Source organism: Ambystoma mexicanum, chromosome 1p, assembly GCF_040938575.1.
Source record: "Ambystoma mexicanum isolate Mex_15411 chromosome 1p, UKY_AmexF1_1, whole genome shotgun sequence".
Lineage (NCBI taxonomy): Eukaryota > Metazoa > Chordata > Amphibia > Caudata > Ambystomatidae > Ambystoma > Ambystoma mexicanum.
Window position 1 is genome coordinate 1,040,708,330 of NC_090921.1, and position 26,941 is coordinate 1,040,735,270.

Consider the following 26,941-nt stretch of genomic DNA (forward strand, 5'->3'; position numbering starts at 1 on the left):
TATTCATGAAGGTACATTCGATAACCAAGTGAAAACATGATTCTGTGACATTAGGTGTTTTGCAGTATTTGTAGGTATTTGAGATATTAGATCTTTTATTCCTTATACAGTTAATTTCACCTGTAGGGAGTACATTCATTCTACATCCTAACAATTGTGTGCACCAGTAAGAATTTGGAAAATGTGTCAAGTATTTAGGAATAGTGCCATAGTTCCTAAGGTCCCAGAAGAGATGTTTATATAGTTTGTACTTGGATATCCCTTTCCTCGTGTCCGACCAATCATTTCTAAAGAGCCTTTTTTTCCACATCATATGGGTTGTTAATTTTTTAGTCTTACAGATAATGCGTTTGTGTTTAAAATGTTAGCACATTTTTGTTTAAATGTATTCATAGGCGTGTTTGTCTTTGTATTATGTTGAAGACCAAACGCTACGAAAAAGGAGTTGTTTGATGGGTCTAAAAATGTACTATAAAATTGGAGTACTTTCCATTAGTACCAGCCTCTTAATTAAATCAGCTCTAATTCATGTCTGATAACAGTGACAGGAACACAATTAGGTAGTTTTAATATTTTTCTCCAAAACCTTTGCCTAAACCTTGTTATAATCGGAAAATCTATATAATTGCCAAGGAGATTTATTACAATCCCACACATAAGGGCAGGAAGAACCTTTCCTTTATAAAAGTCAAGGAGAGGTCGAATTGAAAAACTGGCATTTGGAATTCCGAGAAAGAACAAGCTGATGTGGTTACTCAAAATGCAGTCCAAAACTAATAGAGGCCCTCAGCTGAAGCTTCCTTACAAACGACAAATTACTGGCTGATAGGTGGGTATGAAGAAAAGAGGAGGCGAGAACAGATGTATATTAATGTGCCAATACCATTATTGACCTTGGAGTCGGTCCATAACATTATTTACCATTACCCTTATACACCTCTAGCTTTGGGCCAAAAGGTAGGCGAGGGCCACAAATAGAGTTATTGGATGGCTTTGTGGTCAATAGTACTACATTAACTGGTTGCAACATTGAGTAATTTGCAATAGATCAATGCTTGGAGCCAAGCGTTTGAAGAGATTTGAGGTGGTGCAGGGTTCTGTTTGCATAAATAGGATTGTTCAATAAAATCTTTATATTTATTGCTTCTGTGGCATTTGGTAGTATACGTTTAACATGGTATGGCTGCCGCCTATTAGGCTTTGCTGTAAATTATGGTCTGAAACGTCCTTGCTTTGAGTTTCTGTCTGAGATTTGTATATTGCAAACCTAGCTGGCCAGCAATTGAGTGCTGAACAAGTAAGGGCAGGCTACAATAGACCAGGGCATAGTTTATGGGATTTCGAGATTAATGGTTGACAAGATGGTCTTTGAAGAGAGGAGTCTGCAAGGAGACCGCCACATTCTGAGTTAGCCAGTTATTTCAGAGTTGTGGTGCATTGATTAGGAGGCCTTCTTTCTTGTTTATTTCCTTCTTACATTTCTTGATTTCTCTTCTGGTGATGCCATGGCTGCTTGTGTTGCCCTGGCCTCTGAAGACAGCGGGTTTTGGCAGAAAGATAGGGGTCGCCTTGGCTGCCACTGCCTTGTATGTGATGGTCGCTGTCAAAGATGGTATGAGCTGGAACATTCACCCCATAGACGATCTTCAGGTTCTGCCGTAATAACTAGTTTTAGTAGTGGAGCACTTGTACAGAAAGTTCAGTATTTAATGCAAGATGGGCACCTTGGTTCATCTGATCAGATGAAGGAAGAGGAGGAACTGAGGAAATGCAATATTGTTTAGTTGTGTTTGTTTTAGCAATTATAGCAATATCAATTTAAAAGATATTGTAAGCGTTGATGGAAGACCTTCCATGATATTAACCTCCATCGATAATTCCGAGAAGTTTCATTTGCATTTTATCCGTTTTTTTTTTTGTTTTAAATTCAGAGGATGGGACAATTAGCGTAGAATGGTAAAAGCAACTAGTTTCCAGGACAGCCTGGATAACTAGCCTTAACATTTCTCAACATTTCAAAGCCATTTGATACTGTATATGACAACTCTCTGAAATGGCAGTAGATTACTTTAGGTAATACAATATACTTGAAAAGTTATCGAAAATCTTAAGTTGCCTGGCTTCCCGTTGGACATGACAATGGCTCTTTCTCTCATGCAGTTGAGAGATTCTGGGAAGATGTAATTAACAAGGTTTCATATTTATTTATTTGTTTTTACATTTATAGCAGGGCACCAAACCCTCAGGCATCAGGGCGTTAGTTACAGAAGTGCAGGTAAGTAAACTTTCTTAGGGGGTACAAAATAGCAACGCAGCATAGACAGCCGAGGCCGCACCTTGAGTTACGGGGGCTACATCAATTATAAAAGTAGATGAGTCAAAGTACATGCACACATTGGCCCACGCCTCAAGTTATGGGATGACATGCATAGTGATTTCATTTTGAAGGAACTTAATATTAGTACCTACTCCATTGTGTTAGAAAAATAATATTTGTTTGGCACATGAATTTGCATGTCTTCCTGGGAAACCATGAAATGGAAACATTCATAAAAGCCTGTCCTGTGTAGGACTAGACAGAGCTCTTATCTCATTTACGATTCAATGTCCTTAGGACTCACCTGTTATCACTATAATATTTTATAAACACAAAAATACACTTCCTACTGCACATGTGCAAAAGACCGCCATACACATACCACAGGCACATGAAGGTCAGTAATGGAGAGGATTCTTAATCGAATTGAGGTCAAATGATGCAGAATGTGTGTGAACTCATCTTACTTGCAACCCAAATTCTAAAGATGTGTGAGAGGTTGCCCTCTTTAAAGGGGGTTCAAGTTCATATTGTGTGTGTATATATATATATGATAGCAACCGTCACTCCTGCTGGGGATCATGGAAAAGGGATGTGCACAAGCCCCACTTCCCTATACTGAAAGGTTTAGCCAGGTAATGTGTAAAGGTTCCTCCTATTTCAGACTGGGGAAAGAGCTCTATGGGCTTGTGATAGAAACATATCCCCTATTCTCTGGTCCATGGTTGGGAATGGAAAGAGACCCCCTTCCTTTGTACTGGAGGCCCAAGATTAGCAAAGTGCAAGAACAGCTGCATACTGGAGACAGGTCAATTCTGAATGCATACCACAGGCCCTTTTACTCCATATTCAGATCAAGGATCAGGAATGTGTCATTTGTCCCCACCTGCTAGAGCCATATGATGTGATGTCAGGGTTCCGATTCCATCCCACAATTCAAATGATGTTAGTCCATTCCTACCCCACAGTACCTGCCTGATGGATCTGCTCTTCCATCCCTTTCTCTGTACCATGGAACTCCAGGAACAGCGTTGGCTGCACAGCGTAGCTCAGGTTGCTGAACTTGTTGCAGGCACTCATCATGACATCATCCAATAATTCTGATAAGGGAAGAACAGCAGCACAAGTAGGTTAACAACTGAAACGTGGTCATGAGAAGCACACAAAATATATCTATGTAACCCTTCGATGGGATGCACACAGTATGGCAGATATCTTGAAAAACGCCATTATAAAAATGTCTAAAAAAAGAAAATTGGGATGTTTTGCTAGGCAGGTCATTAAAGAATGAAAATGGCCACTCATATGTAGTCTTTGAAGTTATTCCTTTTATGCTAGACAGCACTGACTCATGGTAGATTATGGTTTATGTATGCCTTATTAAAATAGGTGCAGCAAATTTACTTTATTGTGTGAAGTTTGGAATAACTCAGGGGGGATTGTTATAATCATAATTGGTTATTTATAACGCGCTTAATACTGAAGAGGTTTCTAAGCGCGAACCCGCCATTCAAACCCGTTTTGCCCTGTGTTGTCTTGTTTCCAGGACAAGCGTGTTGCCACTGAGCTATACTACCCATGTCAAATGATGAATGCTAACAATGTTGTAAAGTCCCAAAAATGTTTTGTCGCTCCTGGACGTGGATCCCAACTTTGGAGGCCGGCTAGGCATTTTTCCTGCTGATTGAGAAGGCACCCTCCTGAACTGAAGATGCACAAGGACATTAAAAAGACAGACAAAGCAGCCCTCATCTCATCATAATGGCAACTTCTTACCAGGGATATCCAATTTGCATTACATTATTTGTACATCATTTTGACAGATTGGTATCTGTGAGGGTGTGAAAGCCATAGCTTTTTTGATTTTTTTTTTTTTACTATAAAATAATGCAGGTAATTCTGTCCTAAAAGGGAGGTCTGTTAATCAGACTCCACTTTCATGAAATGCTCCATGCTAAAATGAGTTCACATATGTGCCTTTGCTGAAAATGCCCTCAACCCAGCTCTGTAGGGGCCTTTAGACCTGCCTTGTCTAAAGGCCCTTTTGGCTTTTTAATCTTCTGCATGATCTAAATTATAATAACGGTATGCATTAGTCTGGTGGCACGTAAATATTTAAATATAAGCCATGCCAAGTTGTGGTGAGTGCACAATTATACAGCCACAGCAATTTGATATAACTCTATTGTTAGGTCTATGAGCAGGGCCAACTATGATATGAATGATGTATATTGGCATCTGGTCTCACTGTCTCCAACACAGACATGTGGAAATATGGCCAGGATACTGCCTCTGATTCCCCAGAGGACCGACAACATCTTCCTGTATGGGACAAGAACTTCCCCCAGGAGGTTTCCTGGGAACTGGTGCTTCTAAGACAGCACTGAGATAACAAAAGCCACTGGGACATCAGGGTGCTGGCCACTGGAGTCCCTATGAAATCAGCAAACATGGGAAGGGCAGAGTTGAAGTAACCAGGAAGGTGGGCTGAAAAAGGGGTTCCACCATCTTGATTTCTATTAGGCCACTCTACCTCTTCCTGCCCAACCCCATTAGCTGCAGGAAAGACACTTTAGGTGTGATGGAATAAGGCAAAGGGAACTTGTTACAACAGTCTGAGCTGGGCTCTTCACGGCAGGGTTGCTTTGGACCTATCGCATGTGAGGGGAATCACTCATAAGGAGGGGAATCCTTCTTTGATTCGCCTTTGGACTCTTGAAGCACAAGAAGAATTCACTTGACCTCTGTTAGGAGTGCAATCCATTACAAATTCCTCCACCATTGAGGTGAAGACAGGAGGCATCCAAGACAGTGAGAGCTCTGGCCCCCTAACCATCCCCAGGGAATGGTGGGGTGAACCGCTGCATTTCTGCTGGCTGCATTGGAACCAGGCTCCTGTTCACTGGAGGCGAAGGATCTCCTGAAGGTAAATTCCTGGAATGGAAGTGCAGAACAGAAGGATTCACCATGTCACTGGAGATACTGAATTGGGTGCCAGAAGTCAAGGAACAGCTCTGGGCCCTGATTCCAGCATCAAACTACGTGTGAGCTACACGGACACAGACATTGCCTGCCTGTCCCAAGCTTCTTTGTGCCATGTGATTTTGCTGTTTAGATCACACTGACTGTTGGACCCAGATGACCAGCACACCAACCAGACACAGTCATCACCTCAGAAAGCTCATAGAAGCCTGGCTCAACAATGTTGAGCCCCAAAGAAAAGAAACCAAAAAGGTACTGTGAACACACCTGTTAGGAAAGATTTCGTAATTGTAGGTAATTTTCCTTCCATGTGGCAACCCCTAAACTTTTTGCTGTTGTTTTTCACCTTGTTCTCGACTTTGCCAGAGAAGTGCAGCCTTCTGCCACACTCCTCTGGGCTTTCGCTCCTTTCTTACGGGGAAACTGACATGCCCTTAAGACTGTGAGTACCGGGGAACGCTGTTTCCAGTAGTTTCTTTTATCATGTTGCGGCTTTCATGCAACATGACACAAGAGGGCACTGTAAGCTAAATTACAGCTCTCTTGGGTCTCTAGCCTTCTACAGGCCCTAGATACTCGTTTAGGATTGTATCTGATCGGTGCAAGTAATTCAGGGACGGGAATGGTGGCAGCGATTGTTTCTTGTGTTTTGAGCTCCTTTTGGCATTCGAAGCGCGTCTCTCGCGCTTAACCCAAAATGGTGGCCTGGCTCCCAAAATGGCCAGACCACGAGGCTCCTTTGTCCTGTCCGCTGACCGTCTTGCTCCCTTCACCTTTCCCCAGGTCGAGCCGACCCGGGGCCTTCCTTATTTGGGCATGTACTTTCCCGCGAAACACGGATGCTTTCGCGGGCTTCTACATGTCTTGTGTGTGCCTCCAGGATGTGGGCTGGGATGTCTGGTCCCAATACACATCCTGGGTGCCAGAGAATCTAGGGTGGTGTGAATGCCTGGGACCACTGTGGTCCGTTATTGGTCCACGAATGGTGTGAGTGTTGATGAGCGGATCTCCCATTGGGTCCCCTCCGTTTTGGCACGAAGGGAACCGTGGATAAGAGGGGGCTGGAAACACCACTACCATGTCGATCTCCTGAGTTCTCACGAACGAAGGAATACAGGAGCCAAGTATCCTGCAACCAAGAGGCTGGACCGAGGAATCGCTGGTGACCCGCTGAAGGACTTCTCCTCTGCACTGCTGTCGCCTTGTGAAACCCTTTTCACCTTTAAAAGAACCAGAAGGCCTGTACTGGTACTTCGACCCTTGGAATAGCGGGAACAGCTATTCTCGGCATCTTCACCATCTCCTGCCAGTAAGCCTTCGGAAGCGTCTCTGTGCCATCCAGCTGACTGACCAGCTTACACGGGAGTCTTGCTCTGTAACCGCCGCCAGGTTGTGTAGTATTTTGAGTCCTTGTCACTCTCACACGCTTCGTACACTTGGCGTTCCCAGGTCTGAAGTGAGTTCAGATACACACGGCCGCTCCGTTGCCCTGCTGTGGTAACAAACTATGCGGGTTTCTTCGATTGGGGCGTCTTTTTACTCAACACGACGACGAGGCGTTCCCTGCTCTTCTGAACCTGCCAGCTGCTGAAACTGAGGCGGAGAAGCCTGGGTCTGCTTGCATCGGGGACCGGTGAGTAGCATAGCTAGGATCTGGTCGCCCTCCTGCAGGAGCCCATTGCTTTTCCGTACTCGTGCTCTGCTTCTGTCCACTGTGGAGGCTGCGCTTGAGTCGCAGAACTTGTTGTTCTTCTTTTGTGCACTAAACTGAACTGCCTGATTTCCCTCGAAGAGCTTCTCCTTTTGCCCGTTGGCACCAGCGCGTGCAGGTACTTTTGAGCACAAGGCTCCACTCTTCGCAGGGCTCGGACTTCCATCTAGTTAGGTGCCTCTGAAGGCGAACTGGGTCTAAGCATTATTGCGCACTGCCTGTTTTCCCTCCCTTTTAGGTGGACTACACATTTCGTGCATATAACGCTTGAGACTTGTTGTATTTGTATATATATTGTGTTGATATGGTATGTGTTGGTTTACTATCGTTATATTGTGATTTTCTCGCTACGGTCATTGTTTTAAAGGCCTTGGAATAAATGTGTATATATTTTTAATATAACAACTGTTTGGAGTAGTTTGTAAGTGATCTTGCTTTGTGTGCTCATTGCGGGCTTTCAGTCACCCTCACCCCTCTTGAGACCTAGTCTTGACCGCCGCGATCGCTACCTTGATTGGTCTGGCTCGTCCAGAGGTTACCCTGTTCCAAGTAATTAGGTTGGCCTTCTGAACCTCTGCGCCACCAGGACAGAGTTCAGAAATCCGTCTTAACAAATTGGTGTACAGCGGTGGGATGCGACTGAAGGTATCCAGTGTTGCGCACGAACTAAGGCATTTCAGGTTATTCCAACCAGGACACGTAGTGAATTGTTGTAGTATAACTTTAAAAAGGCCATAGTCCTATCTAACAGTATGGAAACAAATACCTCGTTAACTTTAAATGCTTCCAAATCAGAAACATTGAAAAAGATGTGTGCGGAGAGAGGTGTTTCCTCTCAAGGCACGAAATTGGAAATGATCCAAAGAATCGTGGCGTGGCAAGAAGCGCAGCTTGACGCTATAACTTCTGAGGACAGTGCGGAAGGAGGTGGGGCTGCTCTCACTGGTAGAACCGACGGTTCTGCCGCTGCACTGATCCATCGCGACCACGAGGACAGGGAGGACGAGATGTCTAATGTTTCCTCTGCCAGTGCTGATGGGGAGGCTATGCTTGAATTCAAGAAGCAACAGCTGCGGTTTAGGCAGCAGGAGCTTGAATTCAGCATAGCCAAACTAAAAATCGAACAGGCAGAAAAACAAAAAGACAGGGATCACCAGTTGGAACTGGCCAAGCTTCAGGTTGCAAATGGGTCCAAGGGTCCTGGACATGGGTCTGGGGCCTCCTCTCATCCACGGTTTCCGAAAGATCTGCTCAGTGTGTATGAGGAAAGGACTGACATTATGGACTGGCTGAATGCGTTTGAGTATGCATGCGAAGTTCAACAAGTTGACAATGCTGATAAGATTGCCTGGTTACTCAGCAGACTGCCCCATTCTGGCTGTAGTGCCATTATGGAAATGTCGAAGGCTGAGCGAGCTGATTTCGCAATGTTAAAGCAAACTCTCATTTTAAAGTTTGGGAAGACTCCGGCCCAATATTTGAAACGTTTCAGAGAGTATAAGAAAAAGGAAGGTGGTACTTGGGTATCTTATGTCACTGAGTCTTTGAAAAACTTAACTGGCTGGGTCAAAGGTTATAAGGTTTCTACCTTCGAAGGCATGATAAATCTTGTCATGCTGGAACACATTTTTGCATCTTCTTCCCCGGAGCTTAAGCAGCATTTGGCCGATTCGAAGGAGATAGATCCTAAGAAGCTGGCCATTGCAGCCGACTTATGGGTGTCACATCGAGTGACCCATAAGGACAAAACTCATCCTGGTAAGCAGGAGGAAGGGGAAAAAGTCCAAAGATAAGGAGGGTGGAGAATCTGATAAATCTTCTTCTCATAAGGGCCACAAAAAGAAAAATAAGGGTAAGACACAAGAGAACTCACAGGGTAGTGGAGGTCAGCCTCCGAAACAGAACTCTGGTTACAATAAGCCTCCCTATGTAAACAGACCCAATGGATCTTGTTTTGCTTGTGGAGCAACTGACCACGTGAAGGGGGATCCCCGGTGTAAGGTTAGACCTTTGGGGGTCCACTCCGCTAATCTGGCCTTCTCCTCTTACGAGGAAGAAGAGATTACAGGAGCATCCTTCTCCTCAGACTCATTTCCCAGCGGGATAGAGGCTGAGGTAGTTTTAGTTTCCCTGGGTTCCTGGGAGCCTAAAGTCGCAGAGGCTTATGCTAGGATTCCGGATAATACCAAGTACTACTTTAAAGACAGTGTGCTGATCAATGGAGTAGATACTCCAGCTCTTAGGGATAGTGGGTGCAGTCGCACTGTAGTGGATTCTACCTTGGTAGACTCAGAGGAAGTTGCCAGAGCTACTCTGATGCCCACTAAGTTGGCTGACGGCCCACTCCGTATGTTCCCAGTAATACCTGTAAATCTTACTTTAAATGGTACAGCAGTCAGGATTCCAGTGAGCATTCAGAGAAACGTCCCGGGAAAGGTCTTGTTAGGTAATGATCTCAGAGCTTTAGGGCTCGTAGGAGACACTGCCGAAAGACCCTACACACGGTCTCAAGCATGGGCAGCATTGGCCAAGACCAATACGCTGCCCCAGCCGAAGGGGAAACCCAAGGCGAAAGGAGTCGACAAGTCAAGACGAGGGAACGAGAATATTCCCCCCGAGCTCGCCTACCACTGCGGTGGAGGAAGTTGGTCAATCGGACGGGCCTGACGAGGAGGTGGCGATGCCTGAAGTATTTGACCCCAACGATCATCCTGATAGGGACGAATTCAGTAAAGGCCAACGTGAGTGCCCATCTCTGGAAGGCCTAAGGAGACAGGCCTGCTCCCAGCTTGAGGGTGAACCTCCTGGGACGCATAGGATTTATTGGGAAGGTGGACTCCTGTATAGTGAGCCCACAGAAGGAGACCATAGGAGGTTGGTGGTTCCCCTTGCTGTTAGGCCCTTCCTCCTGCAGTTGGCGCATGAAGTTCCCCTTGCTGGTCACCTTGGTATGAAGAGGACCAAGCAAAGGTTATCCATGCACTTCTACTGGCCCAAGATGGGGGTGCAAGTAGAAAGTCACTGCAGGAGTTGTGCCTCCTGCCAGTTGTCTGGTAAGGTTGGCGCGACAATCCAAGCTCCGTTGGTACCGCTCCCAGTTGTGGGGGTACCATCTGAAAGGGTAGGGATCGACATCGTTGGTCCCCTTGACCCGCAAACATCCTCGGGCAATAAGTTTATCCTGGTGCTGGTCGACCATGCAACCAGATATCCTGAGGCCATCCCATTGAAAACTGTAACTGCCAAGTCATTTGCAAAAGCTTTACTTGGCATATTTACTAGGGTTGGCTTCCCTAAAGAAGTTGTGTCGGATCGTGGCAGCAACTTTATGTCGAAGTATATGCAGGCTATGTGGAAAGAATGTGGGGTCACCTACAAGTTCTCTTCTGCATACCACCCCCAGACCATTGGTCTGGTGGAACGTTTCAACAGAACGTTAAAGAGCATGATTGGGGCTCTGGAGGAACCTCAGAGAAGAAAATGGGATCTTCTTTTACCATGCTTACTGTTTGCCTACCGAGAGGTACCATAGGAGGGAGTTGGCTTCAGCCCCTTCGAACTTCTGTTCGGTCATCCCGTACGGGGACCCTTAGCTATCGTCAAAGAGGGATGGGAGATGCCCACTCCCCCTGTTACTACCAACGTAGTTGATTATGTGCTAGGGCTCAGAAAAAGGATGGTACTTCTGATGGGCTTGGCTAGTGATAAATTGAAGGCAGGACAAGCGCTGGTGAAACATTGGTACGACCAGAAAGCGTCCCTCATCAACTTTACACCTGGTCAGCAAGTCCTGATCATGAATCCCATAAGGCCTCGAGCTTTACAGGACAAATGGTCAGGCCCTTACACAGTGGTGGAGCCCCTGGGTGAGGTTATCTATTTAGTGGACCTTGGAAGGCCTGGACAGGCTCCAAAAGTGTTTCACGTGAATAGGCTGAAGGCTTTCGTCCCAAGAGTCGAAATTGCAGCACTGCTACTGGCTTCAGATGTTGAGGAAGAGGAGTCTGAACCTCTCCCCGACCTGTTCCAAAGCGGTCCTTCAGATAGCTCCTTTGAGGGTGTCCGAGTGGCCCCCTCACCTGACTTCTGATCAGCAGGCTGAGGTGAAAAGTTTGCTTAGGCAGTTTTCCCCCCTGTTTTCACAGTCGCCTGGTTTGACACCTTGGTGCAAACATAAAATTGACACAGGAGACAGTGTACCTACCAAAAGTAGGGGATACAGGATGTCAGACAAAGTACGGTCTTATATTAAGGCCGAGGTCAACAAGATGTTAGACCTTGGGGTGATTGAACCCTCTAGTAGTCCTTGGTCCAGCCCTGTGGTTTTGGTTCCAAAGGCAGGCACTTCTGAATTGAGGTTCTGCGTGGATTACAGGGCTCTGAATGCTGTCACCAAGACAGATGCACACCCCTTGCCTCGAACAGATGAGCTGGTGGATACTTTGGGTGCCTCCAAGTACCTCAGCACGTTTGACCTCACTGCTGGCTATTGGCAAATAGCTTTAGCAGAACATGCCAAGGAGAAGACAGCATTTTCTACTCCAGACGGCCTTTACCAATTCCGGGTAATGCCGTTCGGGCTGAAGAATGCACCTGCCACTTTCCAGAGGCTTGTGAATCATGTGTTGAATGGGTTGGACGAATTCTGTCTTGCATATCTGGACGATATAGCAGTTTTCAGTGCCACCTGGGAAGACCATGTGAAACACCTCGGGACTGTGCTCCAGGCTCTTCAGAAAGCACACCTGACCATAAAGGCTAGTAAATGCCAGATTGGACAAGGCTCAGTGGTTTACCTTGGACATGAAGTAGGTGGAGGGAGGATACATCCTCTTCCCAGTAAAGTACAAGCAGTACAAGACTGGCCTACCCCCACTACGCAAACCCAAGTGAGAGCCTTCTTAGGACTCACGGGGTATTACCGCAATTTTGTGGCAGACTATGGCACCATAGCTGCCCCTCTGACTGCCCTCACAACTCCGAAGAAACCCAAGAAGGTAACTTGGACCGACGAGTGTGAGAAGGCCTTCAATGGCTTAAAAGACTCCTTGTGCCAGGCCCCTGTCCTCAGGGCCCCTGATTATCAAAGACCTTTTATCGTGCAGACGGACGCCTCTGACACTGGGATAGGAGCTGTACTATCACAAGTAGATGAGAAGGGTAAGGAACACCCTATTGGTTTTATTAGCCGCCAGCTTAAGGACAGAGAGCTCAGATGGTCCACGGTAGAGAAAGAATGTTTCTCTGTTGTGTGGGCCCTAAGGAAGCTGAGGCCCTACCTCTATGGGACCCACTTCACTGTGCAAACTGGCCATAAGCCCTTAAAGTGGCTAATGAACATGAAGGGGGAGAATCCAAAGTTGCTTAGGTGGTCCATAAGTCTACAAGGCTTCGACTTCACTATTGAGCATAGGCCAGGTGTCCAACATAGCAATGCTGATGGGTTGTCCAGAATGTTTAACCGACCTGAACAAGAGACTCATCCAGGGGTGGATTAGTTCCCCCTGTCCATAGTCTGGGAGGGCGAGTGTTAGGAAAGATTTCGTAATTGTAGGTAATTTTCCTTCCATGTGGCAACCCCTAAACTTTTTGCTGTTGTTTTTCACCTTGTTCTCGACTTTGCCAGAGAAGTGCAGCCTTCTGCCACACTCCTCTGGGCTTTCGCTCCTTTCTTACGGGGAAACTGACATGCCCTTAAGACTGTCAGTACCGGGGAACGCCGTTTCCCGTAGTTTCTTTTATCATGTTGCGGCTTTCGTGCAACATGACACAAGAGGGCACTGTAAGCTAAGTTACAGCTCTCTTGGGTCTCTAGCCTTCTACAGGCCCTAGATACTCGTTTAGGATTGTATCTGATGGGTGCAAGTGATTCAGGGACGGGAATGGTGGCAGCGATCGTTTCTTGTGTTTTGAGCTCCTTTTGGCGTTCTAAGCGCGTCTCTCGCGCTTAACCCAAAATGGTGGCCTGGCTCCCAAAATGGCCAGACCAAGAGGCTCCTTTGTCCTGTCCGCTGACCGTCTTGCTCCCTTCACCTTCCCCAGGTCGAGCCGACCCGGGGCCTTCCTTATTTGGGCATGTACTTTCCCGCGAAACACGGATGCTTTCGCGGGCTTCTACATGTCTTGTGTGTGCCTCCAGGATGTGGGCTGGGATGTCTGGTCCCAATACACATCCTGGGTGCCAGAGAGTCTAGGGTGGTGTGAATGCCTGGGACCACCGTGGTCCGTGATTGGTCCACGAATGGTGTGAGTGTTGATGAGCGGATCTCCCATTGGGTCCCCTCCGTTTTGGCGCGAAGGGAACCGTGGATAAGAGGGGGCTGGAAACACCACTACCATGTCGATCTCCTGAGTTCTCATGAACGAAGGAATACAGGAGCCAAGTATCCTGCAACCAAGAGGCTGGACCGAGGAATCGCTGGTGAACCGCTGAAGGACTTCTCCTCTGTACTGCTGTCGCCTTGTGAAACCCTTTTCACCTTTGATCGAACCAGAAGGCCTGTACTGGTACTTCGACCCTTGGAATAGCGGGAACAGCTATTCTCGGCATCTTCACCATCTCCTGCCAGTAAGCCTTCGGAAGCGTCTCTGGGCCATCCAGCTGACTGACCAGCTTACACGGGAGTCTTGCTCTGTAACCGCCGCCAGGTTGTGTAGTATTTCAAGTCCTTGTCACTCTCACACGCTTCGTACACTTGGCGTTCCCAGGTCTGACTTGAGTAGTGTACATTTGGCTCAGATACACACGGCCGCTCCGTTGCCCTGCTGTGGTAACAAACTGTGCGGGTTTCTTCGATTGGGACGTCTTTTTACTCAAGACGACGACAAGGCGTTCCCTGCTCTTCTGAACCTGCCAGCTGCTGAAACTGACGCGGAGAAGCCTGGGTCTGCTTGCATCGGGGACCGGTGAGTAGCATAGCTAGGATCTGGTCGCCCTCCTGCAGGAGCCCATTGCTTTTCCGTACTCGCGCTCTGCTTCTGCCCACTGTGGAGACTGCGCTTGAGTCACGGAACTTGTTGTTCTTCTTTTGTGCACTAAACTGAACTGCCTGATTTCCCTCGAAGAGCTTCTCCTTTTGCCCGTTGGCACCAGCGCGTGCAGGTACTTTTGAGCACAAGGCTCCACTCTTCGCATGGCTCGGACTTCCATCTAGTTAGGTGCCTCTGAAGGCGAACTGGGTCTAAGCATTATTGCGCACTGCCTGTTTTCCCTCCCTTTTAGGTGGACTACACATTTCGTGCATATTACGCTTGAGACTTGTTGTATTTATATATATATTGTGTTGATATGGTATGTGTTGGTTTACTATCATTATATTGTGATTTTCTCGCTACGGTCATTGTTTTAAAGGCCTTGGAATAAATGTGTATATATTTTTAATATAACAACTGTTTGGAGTAGTTTGTAAGTGATCTTGCTTTGTGTGCTCATTGCGGGCTTTCAGTCACCCTCACCCCTCTTGAGACCTAGTCTTGACCGCCACGATCGCTACCTTGATTGGTCTGGCTCGTCCAGAGGTTACCCTGTTCCAAGTAATTAGGTTGGCCATCTGAACTTCTGCGCCACCAGGACAGAGTTCAGAAATCCGTCTTAACAACACCCTGTCCCCATCACCCATGTTTGGGACCTTAGCAACTTTTAAGCCCCAATTCTCTACCTTTTTAAGACAAGTGCTTGAACAGTGAAATTGTTGCCAATCGCTTGCCTGAACACCCCAGCTTATCTACTGAGTGCCTTTTCATAAAAGTCTGCATTCTCTGAATTTTTCTTTTACAGGGATGAGCTTTCTAGAGTTTTCTAATTAGTTGGTTGCAGTTTATTGTTTGATTAAAAGCCTATATTTTGTTACAACCTTGATTGGGCATTATTTTATTTTGGAACCATTGTACTTAAGTTGTGGGAGTTGATACTGCTATCAGCTCACACCCCTCCTGGAGAGGGGTTCACTTGGCCCACGTTACCACAAAAGACGAAGGAGGAGTAGCAGTCAGGCTGTGTTTCTTTCATCTTTATGATTAGGATCACTGCTGGTTTGTAAGTAGTGTGGGGCTGAGTAGGTGGTTTAGCCACAATATTCCCCTGTGCTCCTGCAGAGAGGTAGTCATTTTGTCACACTTGTGAGCAGCCGTGGGATTGGATACAGACTGTGCCCGCTGCTTAGTCATTCAAAACGTTAGAAACACTGACAAGCATATTTTTTTATTTTACACAATGGAGTGAGACATGACCTTAGGGAATCGTACAAATACTGCAAATCCAAAATGTCGCTTATACCGAGTATGGCACCTTTGCACCGTACTAATATCCTGACCCCCATTACTCTGACTAATGGAAGCTGGGGTTGCAGGGGTGTCCCCCCGCTCCCGTTAGTCTGGGTAATGGGGGTCAGGGGTTGCGGGGGTGTCCCCTGCATCCAATACATGGTAGCGGGGAGGGGGACGAAAGGGTAAAGAAAAAAGAAAAGAACTGTGCGGCGCAAGCACAGACCCACGTAAGTGGGTGGGAACTTACACTGCAGGGATCGAGGGAAGTGGGCGGCACACTTCCGTGTGTGCCGCCGTTACGGTAAGTGGCCATGGGGCTAGTGGGGTAGAGGGATGCAGGCCACAGTGGTCTATCTGATCACTGCACAGCGCCGTAATAGTCGTCCACATTTTCGAATTTTAGGCGGCGCAGTGATCACATAGATCCGACCTTAGTGAGGGGACGGAAGTCCAATGCCCTTTGTGAGTTATGCTAAGCACAGGACTCCCCCCGCCAGTAAGGTGAATATGCCTCTAAGCTGTTGTGGAAGCTAGGGTGGCGGAGGATACCCAAGGGGCCAGAAGTTACCTGGAGCCCCAAACCAAGAACACATTCCTCTGGGGCCTGGGGGGATTGGAAGGGAATGGAGAATAGAACTGAATTGATATTTTATTTCTATCGCGCTCATACAACAAGTGTTTCAGAGCGGGACAAGGGAGGGGAACAAGGGAGAACAAAACAACAATCTTACTAGGCCCAGTGACATTGAGAACGCGCAAGTGCATGGGGATGGGGGATGGAAAAAGTACAAGAAAGTGCAGAGCAAAAGGAGGGCAGAATAAATAATAAATAAATAAAAATAAAAACAACAAAAAGGTAGTGCAGCCAGCAAGTGGCAAGTGCTGGGTTTAAGGCAGCAGACAGGGTAGGTCAGATAAGTGCAGGGAGAAATAAAATGGGGGCTGTATGGGTATAGATACAGACCCCAGTGCAAGAGGTGGCCCGGAGGCAGTGCGGGAGGGTGGCAAAGTGAGCAGGAACCTGGGCCCGGAGGACAGAGTGGCCAGGTGTAAGGTGCCAAGAGAGAATGGTAAGGTGCCAAGAGAGAATGGATCAGCAGGGGACAGGGGGGGCAAAGGCAGAAGCAAAGGGAATGGAGACAGCAATAGTGATAGCTGGGTTCGCCATTCCTCCCAAAGGGTGGGTACTGTAGTTTCCCACAGATTCAGGGGATCAGCTAGATTCCAATTATCTGTTAGGCCCAGTGTCCCAACCAGGTCCCAGGGTGGTCTCCCTGGGGCAGAACCGACTGAAAGGAAGCTCATTTTAGAGGGTGTCCCTAAAAGAGAAGAAACCGAAGAAGCTACGGTTCCAGGAGAAAAGGGAGACATACAAGCAATCTTCTGAGGGGGAGGGAAGCGTCTCAAGCAATGGCATCTATGGAAAGCCTGGGCCCCATATTCCTAAGGACGTGGTATAACCATGTAAGGTGGGAAAACACATCTCTGACAGGATTGAGGCCCTAGAATTAGCCTTCCAACACATGGAGGCTGAAGAGAGATTGAAGCATGCAGCCCTCAATGGCGGGAACCAATGGAAATATTCAGTTGGCCCCTGAAGAAATTGCCCATTTATGCCAAAATAAAGTTCGGAATCCTCAAGAATTTGTGCAAGACTTCAGAACAATACCTCAGGAGCTTTATAGAGCTCACAGAGTGGGGGGAATCAAACATTTGAGGAGTTTAGATATTTGTCTATAAATTACCTGAATGGATGGGTGAATGGTAACAAAGCTGATAAAATGGAAGGAATGGTTGGTTTGGCTGTATGTGAGCACGTCCTTAAACATTGTGAGACAGAGTCACACCAGTATCTACTGGATAAGACTGTCACAGATCATAGGGAGCTTAAAAAAGCTGCGTATAGGTATGTAAGTATTTGAATCCTAAAGAAATTCAGGCCCACACAAAGCAGAAGCAGAGCTATCTGATCAAAGTAAAAATGAGTAGGGTAAGAGCAGAGGTTCTGACGCTTCTTCCAAGAAAGGCCACCAAAAACATGAAGGGGAATCCACCTGCATGTCTCGTCAGTTCTCACAGAAAAAAAGGATGGCGCTGCCTCTAGCTTTTGGGCATCCACATCTTCACGTCCGAAAGGGTGTTTTCTGTGTGAAGACATGATATATATATAGGAGGGGAGATCCAGCCTGCCAGGGTAAACCCAAACAGCCCATTACGACTTATGGTCTCATGGAAGAGGCCATAATCAGCGTGGGAATTTTAGCAGATGAAGTCCCCACTATACCATAATGTCCCCTAGGCCGTCTGAGTGGGATCAGTACTGGGTGACATGGATGTCGGGCAACAATGGGTGCAAGAAGGCTCTAATATCTCAGGGCCAGAACAAACAGCAAGGGGGTTTGATGGTCATAGATACTGTCCCATGGAAATGGTAGAGCTTAGCTGCAGGAGAAACATCTCCATTCACTGGTTTGCAGTACAAAACTCTATTCAAGTTGGGTGTTTGACAGGCAATGGCCTCCCTCATCCAGGCATAGTTGAGGCAGACAATAGAGCGGGAGCTCAGAGAGCAGCAAGAGAGGAAGCGATGATGGCCCTAGGCCCTGAGGTTTTCTCTACTAGAGACAGCTAGAGTCTGGTCTCCCCGGTATCTGCCTGTCCAGTCCCAACGTCCCTTAGCCCATTACTCCTATGTAAGAGGGCCCAGTGCCCACTGCAGCGTCTATGGATGTAGCACAGGATTCAGTGATCAAAGGGTTGCCTACTGGTGTAGAAAAGGAACCGGAGATGGAGGACTGAGTAGTTTCAGAACTGAAAGGCTTGGCCTATTCAAAAACAGAGAGCTGGCGCAAGGTGAGAGCCCTGACCTCTTCAGAAACATTGAGTTCAAGAATTCTGAGGCAGGGGGCAGCCAGAGGTTTCCCAGGCAACAGGAGATTCTTACCAGACGTGACTCCTGAATATCTGGTTGGCCACTTAGAGATGTCTGGGACATCTGACAGCTTGTCAGATCATTTCTACAGGCCCCAGGAGGGTGTACAAAGAAGGAATCTGTGTGCTCCTTGCAGTGTTGCTAAGGTTCTGGTAAGTCAGGTCGGAGGGCCCGAGATACCCTTAAATGCACCACCTTTGGTTGGCTGATTATGTGAGAGAAGGGGAAATTATCGTAGTTGGTATCCCCCAGGAAGTCATATCTGGGAGGGGACCCTACTTCGTGTCTGTGGCAATGCAGATACCACAAAAAAGGTCAGCAGACCTATGCCTGCAAAACAGATTTTCAGCGCTGGTAAAATGGTTTGGGCCGGGCTCCTGTCATAGAGTTTCAGACTATGGGCAGGAAATCCTAAACTAGACAGGTGGGTAGATATGGAACTGCAGCAGACTCAGAAAGGGTTGATCACCCCTCAACCTGCCTTAGCACGCATCTGATGCGAAGAGGGAGAAGCTTGGCTACAGTTGAGAAGAATACAGTGCTGTGGCATTGGGCCAAAGCTCTACAGAAATTACAACTGAACATAGTATATTTTCAGCTCACCAACCCGACGCAGAATCACTGAACTAGGAATCTCCTAGCAGCATGGCTTCGCACTCTTTAGCCCCAAAGACAAGAAACCAAAAGGTACTGTGAAGAATTATTTTCCCCATGCCCACGTTTTGGGATAATAGTGTCTTTTAAGTCACCTTCTCTACCTTTTTCTTCAAAGATAGATCCTTGAACAGTGACACTGTTGCCAATCTAATGTCTGAAAACCTTTGTTCATATACCGAGAGTGACCTTTTACAGAAGTCTGCGTTTTGTGTTTTCTTTTACAGGGGTGGTATTTCTAGTGGTAAGTGTTAGTTAATTGCATTTTATTGCTTGATTAAAAGTCTATATTTTGATAGAACCTCAACATGGCATTATTTCATTTTGAAACCATCAAACTTGAGTTGTTCGGGTTGCAACTGCTATGAATGCACACCCACCAATGAAGAATATATACCCTGCCCTTGGCCCACATGACCACAAAAGGTGAGGTATACCACAGAGGTATGCCTGTCGGGCTGTATCTTTTTGAGAATAGTGTTGGGCTAGGTCAGCAATTTCGCCAGTACTCGCTCCTTTACCCCTGCAGAGCAGCAGTCATTTTGTCACAAGCGTACCTGTGAACCCAGCTTCTCTTTCCATCTGTGCTAAAAAGCCTACCGGTATAGAAGAGCTTTATAAAACCCAATTTACATCACTGCAAAAACACAAGGCAGTTCCATTTAGTGATATCCATAAAAACAACCTTTGAGTTTGTAGATCCTAAAGTCTTCTGTGGATTTGTTTTCGGGACTTATATGCTTTAATAAACCATACAAATAGAGAAAGACGTGTGTAACGTTGAAAAACATATATATTTTTTTAAAATCTAATTTATATTACGAATAAGAGCAGAACATACCTCAAAAAGAATATTCTTACACTATAGCCAAGTCTACAAACACCAAAAGGCATATTAATGCCCAACGGCAGCTAATGTTTTTTCGGGCTGCTTCCTTTTTTGCCGGAGGGATACACAAGAAGGACAACGGTATTACAAAGGAGGAAGGGGCGATAAAAGTGCAGCTAATCAGATGCTCTAAGTCCACTAACAGCATCTCTAAAATGCAATCCACACCCTGGCCATTACACCAGTCCAGGAAGGGCTGCCAAATCTTCCCATACTTTCACTCAGATTTTTTCCTACTGGAAATAACCTTCTCTTGAATACCCATTAATAATACCACCATCACTCTCTCTATTCTCTTTATTGGACTTGTACATGATCCCTTATTGGCATATTCGGAGTAGTCATTGACTTGTCACCCTTGACTACCGTTTATTAAGGATAGCACAACCAATCTGTTGTTTAATCAAACTAGAGGAACCTATTTCACTGTCTTCACTGAAGTGAGCTGGACTTAATACTATAGCTTTGGAGACCCCTGGAGATTATATGTGAACGAAACATCCAGATTTTGTTCTAATAAGGCAGCATGCTTGCAATCCTACTAACCCCCATCCCTGGGGGAAGGCCCGAACCTGCCCTGTTTCCATCAGGCTAGGTGGAAGACAAACCTAAAATGCTCCAAGTTGACATTTTTAAGTTTAAATTTGCATCATGCTTAACTCATGTTATTACTGCCACTTTGGATAAAGTCATATTATTATTTTCTAGTAATGGCCGAAGAAAAATGTAATTGGAATTGCTCAAACAAATGTGATTGTCAAAAAAGAAAGCAAGTGCCTTGCCTTGAGAGGTCCTCAAGTTTGGTGCATGCCTGTGAGTAAAAAATAATCTTCTGTAAGCCACATGTAAACCAATCTGTTATCTAAATGAGATCCATTTCCCGCAGATGTCTTCACCTGAGGAGTCTCAGATGATCACAAACTGTCAAGAGTCTGTGGCCAATGACACTGATAGGGCTCCATCTTGTAACTCAGCTCCCCTGAGAAATAAGGATCTCCTTATTTATAGTTTTGCATAACACTAAATTGCAGCAGGCTGGTTCAAATCGGTCAAAGAATACAGACAGTAAAGGAAAAGCAGAGACACATTAAATAGAGCTGCAGTGAAACAATGTACATACAAATAGTCACACATTAAGGGAGAGGAAACAAAGTACAGCACTGTATATTCCAGTTGAATGTGAGTAGGGTGCAATTACATCCAGGATCCTGTGTGTCCAGGATCAGCTACCTAGGCCTTACTGATTCTGGTGGGGATATGGGAAACGTCAGACTTTGAGGTTCTTTTTACAGCTGTTGAACAATGGTTCCAGGTGGATGGCCAAGGGGGGAGAGTTCCAGGTTATTTATTTATTTTTTTAACTATAAACTGCCAAAATGCTTAATTGATAAAGATTTTTATTGCATTTTGGGCACACCAGAATGTTCTGTGCAGATGATTGCAGGTTCCACCTTGGCATATGCTTTGAGATGGTAGAGTTAAGCTAAGGTGGCCCACAGTCTGCCAATTTCTTGTGTATGGTGCACATGATTAAGGAGGATTCACTGTTCTATGGGGAGCCAACATAAAGCTTTCAAAGATGGCCAGACTGAGTCGCGAGGATTGAGGGAAAAAATCATCCTGGACACTGTATTTTAGCATTTGCAAATGGTGAATCGGGCCTTTGTTCTGGCTCACGCACATAGTATAGCAGTCTTGACACGATGAGCATACGTCATCTCGATTTTCTCTGCATTCTGCATTTCTGGAAGCACATTTATTTTATTCAAGCATGTCAAGTTGGAAACTGTTTTTTTGATAGGCAAGGTTGACTTCAGGTGTGCAAGATAATAGGTCAGTGAATATTAGGCCATGTAATGAACTCATGGTGGCAACAGTAAAGACAGACACAAGTGATCACAGTTCAAGGGTGTTTATTAAACTGTATAGGTAGGTTGGAATAACGCCTAATCTAAGCATAAATCTAAGATGGGTGGAAGCTTCCACCATCAAACAACAATAATAAGGCAGTCATAGTGGTGTCTTTGTCAAATAAAAAAGCCTATATTAAAAACAACTATTGCCAATCCTTACGCTAAATATGAAAACAAGTGTGGGATAATGTTCATAAGAAAGAAGGAAGGAAGGAAGGGTTCTCGTTGTGCGTTTTGCCTTGCTCATATTGCGCTCTTGTGCTCCACCTTTTATCCCTGGGGCTGTCAAGTGTGTGCGGTACCAGTAAATTGCCTGACTTTGCCTGACCCTGGTGTTGGGACATGTCAGGTAAATGGCTCTAGTATTAGTCCATCGTCCTTCGAAATATGAGAAGGTATTCACATCGGGAAAGGGGCGAGGGGCTAAAGTGTTTGTGTATCCTACGTGGAAGGTTGGGGAAGAGTTGTCATGAGAAGGGGGATACCGCGTCCCACCCAAGGACCCCCCCCACAATCCAAGTTATCCTCCCTCACTGGTCTACCCCCAGGAACTGGATTCAATAGCAATGGCCATGTCCTGGCCACCTGGATGACAGACCACCGGGGACTGGTCAGGGAGACACATTCAGGTTTCTCACAGCCATCATACTTTGTTTGAATGAGGTGTAACCATCGAGGTAGCCATTCAAAGGGGATAGCGGGATCCCAATGTAAATGAGCTCCGTTTTGTTTGTGTTCATGCACAGATTGTCAATTGAAAAGTCTTTTGAAGGCAGCATATAATGCTTCTAATCTTGAAAATGTAAAGCATCCTAATAAGCCCTCTAAATAATGCATGACTAAAGAACCTCAGGTTCACAGACAGAAGTTCCTCTATGGTGCTGGAAGTGTGGCAAAGTAGAAAACGTAGGAAGCTGCATGCCCCAAAAACCTTGTGACGGGTAGTCTCATTAACCACTTTGGAGTAAAGCAATTGTGGAATTACTTAAACAATCACTTATTTGGGGGTTGGGGAGGGGGGGGGGAGGCCTTTGTTCCCCAAACACCACCCCACATCTTGTAGCTAAATCATCTCAAAGGTATGGCCTTTCTAGAGTTTTTAGTGAGGTCTACTTTTGAGGAAGTTTAAATCTAAGCAAGGAAAGATTACATTCTAAATGCAAAGAAGTGCCAAATACCAATTTACCACAGGAATCCACAAAGCAGACCCTAAAGACAAGGGATTCAAACGTCGTTATGATGGGACTCATTTTTTCATTGTCCTGGTGGGCTTTTCTTCCTTGCAGAAAGCCAGAACAAATGAATACACTCAATCAATAAAGTCCTCTGCTTGTTCGGGGATAGAGAGGCAAGTTAGCAATTCAAAATGATAGGCACGTTTTGCCTCAATTGGGCCGCGAGAATCCCCCTAAATCATGTCACACAAATTCAAGGTGTTGTTAAATATATTGCCAAAGTCACCATAGGTGTACAGACCCTCATTAAGGGGCAGTTGAAATATTTAATATTTCTGGGTCTCCGAAATTACAAAGGCTGTTACCCTGAAATCTCCAAGCTACTTCATTGAGAAACTCAGCATCTCTGGAGGCCTACGAACAACCAGAAGTAAATATATGTGCAGACTTGAACTCTGTCGGTGCAGGAAGGAAAAAAACAGAAGATAAGCCTTGTCTGTCTGTGCCCCAAGACTCTGCAACCTCCTCCCCGTCAACATCTGGCTCGTCCCCTCGCTTCTAGAGTTCAGGAAGGAGCTCAGGACCCACCTCTTCAAGGAATGGCTCCTCCCTAATACCTAGGCCCAAACACCGCCCACTCCCCACCATACCTTAGACTGGGTGATCTGATACCCACTGTTTCCTCCCCTGGTTACTTGTAGATCCATTGATGACAATTGCCCTCCCTCCCCTGTTAGATCCCCACCCTCCTCCTCAGCAGGGTCAATGTCCGGGGGCAGTGCAGTGTTGCATCTAATACACATATTGTGCAATATTGCACAGGCCAGGACAATCTTGCCAACCTTGTAGGGGCTATACATGAGGGCACCGCCGGATCTGCTGAGGCAGCAGAAGCTTGCCTTGAGTAGTCCAAATGTCAGTTCAATAGTGCCCCGTGTACGGATATGTGCACGGTTGTAGGCCTCTTCAGGCATGTTCCGTGGCCGTCTAACGGGTGTCATCAGCCATGGCATGAGGGGGGTCTCCGGCATCACCTGCATGGGAGTGACAGAATGGGGATTGAAGCATTGTGGTGTCAATCTCATATCAGTGAGGTGTGCATGTACACATTACCCACATTTAATCACCACAAGACGTAGCACATGCCACAGGTGACCCTAGTGATTGCTGCAGTGTCACGTGTTATGCCATGACCACTTTCAAATGTTTGGTCAATCATTTGATCTGAGACCGTTTGGCGTGCTCAATGTCTGCAGTCATGCATTGATATGGCCTTCAATGCTTCTACACGATTTCTTGCTGGTATGGAAACAAGGCTGCGTAGCCGACTACTAGGAGCCTCGTACGGTGCCAACAATCTGCCTAACGCACCGGCAGCGCACAAGAGCCATGACAATGCTGTGCGCTGCTGGCCCGGTAGGCAGTGTGCTCAGGGGAGCACCAGCTACTTTCTCAACAGTGACAAATCTCCCATGTACATATCCCCATTGCAAACTCTGGCACGCCATTGTAAGGGGTAATTGCAATTTACCAGCACCTGGCTTCCTGTGCCATAGAAACATGTAATGGCCCTGTGGCACCAGTAAGCCAGGTACATGTAAGGTGTGTGGTGTCCGGCACAACCCCAGCAGGGGCAAGCTGGAGCTTCCCGCAGGCCTACGGATGTGGCCCATGTGAGTGTTGGCTTTGATGTCTTGCACATATTGATGCCCAATCCCACTGCATTGTTCTTTCATGAAGGTCACGTGTTTTGCTTGCTTCACCATGTTATTCAACATCTTCTGAGTGCTCATATGTCAAATCGCATGTCTGCAATTACAGGTACAATTTGAATCATGATGGCACACAGATGTGCATCGATTTGCTATATACGAACATGTGTGCTGTGATACGTTTATCGCTCATCACACATAATGCAGCATGGGTGTGGTTGACATTCATTGACATAATTATGTATTGTTTGAGGTGGGTGTATGCTCTGTAATGACCACTTGGTGCTTGTTGAACAGTTGTGTTGGCATGTGTCCTGGATACATGCTGTGGGGTTCACTGATGGTGTGTATGATTGCATTATTTTGAATGTGTGTGATGCAGGCGGTGGGGGATGTGCGCAGTCTTTTAGCAGGCAATTTTGTAGGTTGTCTGATGCATTATGGTACACGTGCTACTTATTGATAGGGATTGGGTGTGATCCATATGGCCGTTTGGTACTTGCGTTTCATGCCTTTGGACTAAAGGTTGCAATGTATGTGTGTTAGGTTGCATTTGCCACATGCTCTGCTGACTGTGCTTCTACCCCCACTCCCTCCCCCCCACTACACAGAGGTCATGCATTGGTCATTCTACTCACCCAACAGCCAGGTGCGCTCTCTGATGTGCCGTGCCATGTACCATGGCAACGTGGAGTTCCACAAGACCATTGAGTCGTGGGTGGATTCTGGAAACCGTGCGCAACCATGGGTGATGAAGTGTTCAGCATCAAAGACCATATGCACATTGAGGGAGTGCAATTGTTTGCGGTTTCTATACATTGCCTCAATGGCATGTCTGGCCACAGACTCCTCATGAGTGCAATCTAACGCACCGATGCATCTGGGCATGCCTGCCAGGGCATGGAAGGCCACGTTGGTGACATTAACCTGGGCAAGGGTTTGGGGTAGGGTAATGTCGTCTATTACATGGCGCAGCAGTGTATCTACTACCTGAAACAAGACCTTTGAAAAACAGGGTTGTCACAGCCCGTGCAGCTTACCCACAGTGTGTTGGTATGTGCCGACAGTACCGACCCTACCTTCAGCAAGGGGGGCTTGCAGTCCAATATTTATCAGGCTGCTGATGTCATCATGAATGAGGGTGACTATTGATGTTCTGCTCTCCCTGTCAAGCCGGTTCAAGGTGTGGATTTGGCTTGGGGTCAGGTTCCAGGGCGAGGCCCTGTTGCAGGGTATTGGTGGCTGCCTGCGGGTTGCTACCTGCTGGACATTGATGTTATGCATGGCCAACTGGTTCCTCATTCGCCTTCTTCACCTACGCCACCTCCTCTGTCTCTCTGCTGCTTCATCCTCAATCCCTCCTTGCAGGTTCCCCAGCCCAATTGCTGCTACAGTGACTGCCAGCATGGTTGTGTTGGAGGGTGGGTTGGGTGTGGGTGTGGTCCTTTTGTACATTCCCAGTGGTCAATGGTGTGCAGCTGTGCTAATTCTGGACACCTGGGGCCCGTTTGCCAGCATGGGTGTGTTGGGAGGGGTGTTTGGTGTGGGTTTTTTGTGCATTCACAGTGGTCAATGGTGTGCAGCTGAGCCGATTTTGGACTGGGCCGGTTGCTGCTCACCTGGCACTGTTTCAAGCCTGGTTTTGGATCCCAACCCTGCGGGGTGGACAAGCGAGTGTGGATTATCCGAGTGGAGGGTCACAGGGGATTGGGAGGATACCTGTGGGTGAGCCAGGGTATTCCCCCAGTCCTGAAAACACCTTAGCCTACTCACCCTCAGTTTTTGTGGAGTGTTTCAAATCTCACCTCATCTCACCTCCCCCTCCCCATTTCCCACAAATACAGAGACGAGAGAGAGGCCACCAAGATCAGTAAAGATTACCCATAGGAATAACATGGGGAAATAAGGGAAACCTGCCCTAGAAAGAACTCAGGTTGTCCCACTAATATAGTTAGGCAGGATCAGGTGCTCAATAGTAACTACTCACACCTGACTCCACTTGACAGTTTGGTTCACTATAAAAGGTGTGGTCATGCACACAAGCATGAGCGAGCTGTGGATGCAGTCTGGACCGGTGGAACCCAGGAGCAGAGGAAAGCAGGAGCAAGACGGCGCGCGGAGACGCTGGCTCGGTGTGTGTGTGCTGCAGCGTGGCGAGGGATCCGTGCCTCCAGGAAGCCAGAGACGCGCTGCCTGCATTCTGCAGGTTAGTTCCAGCAAATTGCTTGTTCCCTTGGGGCCAGGTGGTGAGAACGGTACCTCAACCCTGCACTTCCAGGAGAATCTGCCTCTCAATGCAACGCTGCCCGGAGAGTTTCATGGGAAATATGAGAGACACTCCGGAGCATACGTTTGAATGAGAGAGGAGGGGAGAAAGGCACGGACAGTTAA

General features: G+C 46.8%; 1 protein-coding gene across 1 annotated transcript in view; it reads right to left on the minus strand.

Moving 5' to 3' along the window:
* Positions 1–26,941, minus strand: part of LDHD (lactate dehydrogenase D) — a 320,897-nt gene that overhangs the window by 153,818 nt on the left and 140,138 nt on the right. The window contains exon 7 of the mRNA XM_069604235.1: positions 3,289–3,417. Within this exon, the coding sequence (XP_069460336.1) occupies positions 3,289–3,417 (129 nt within the window). The remainder of the gene's footprint in view (positions 1–3,288; positions 3,418–26,941) is intronic.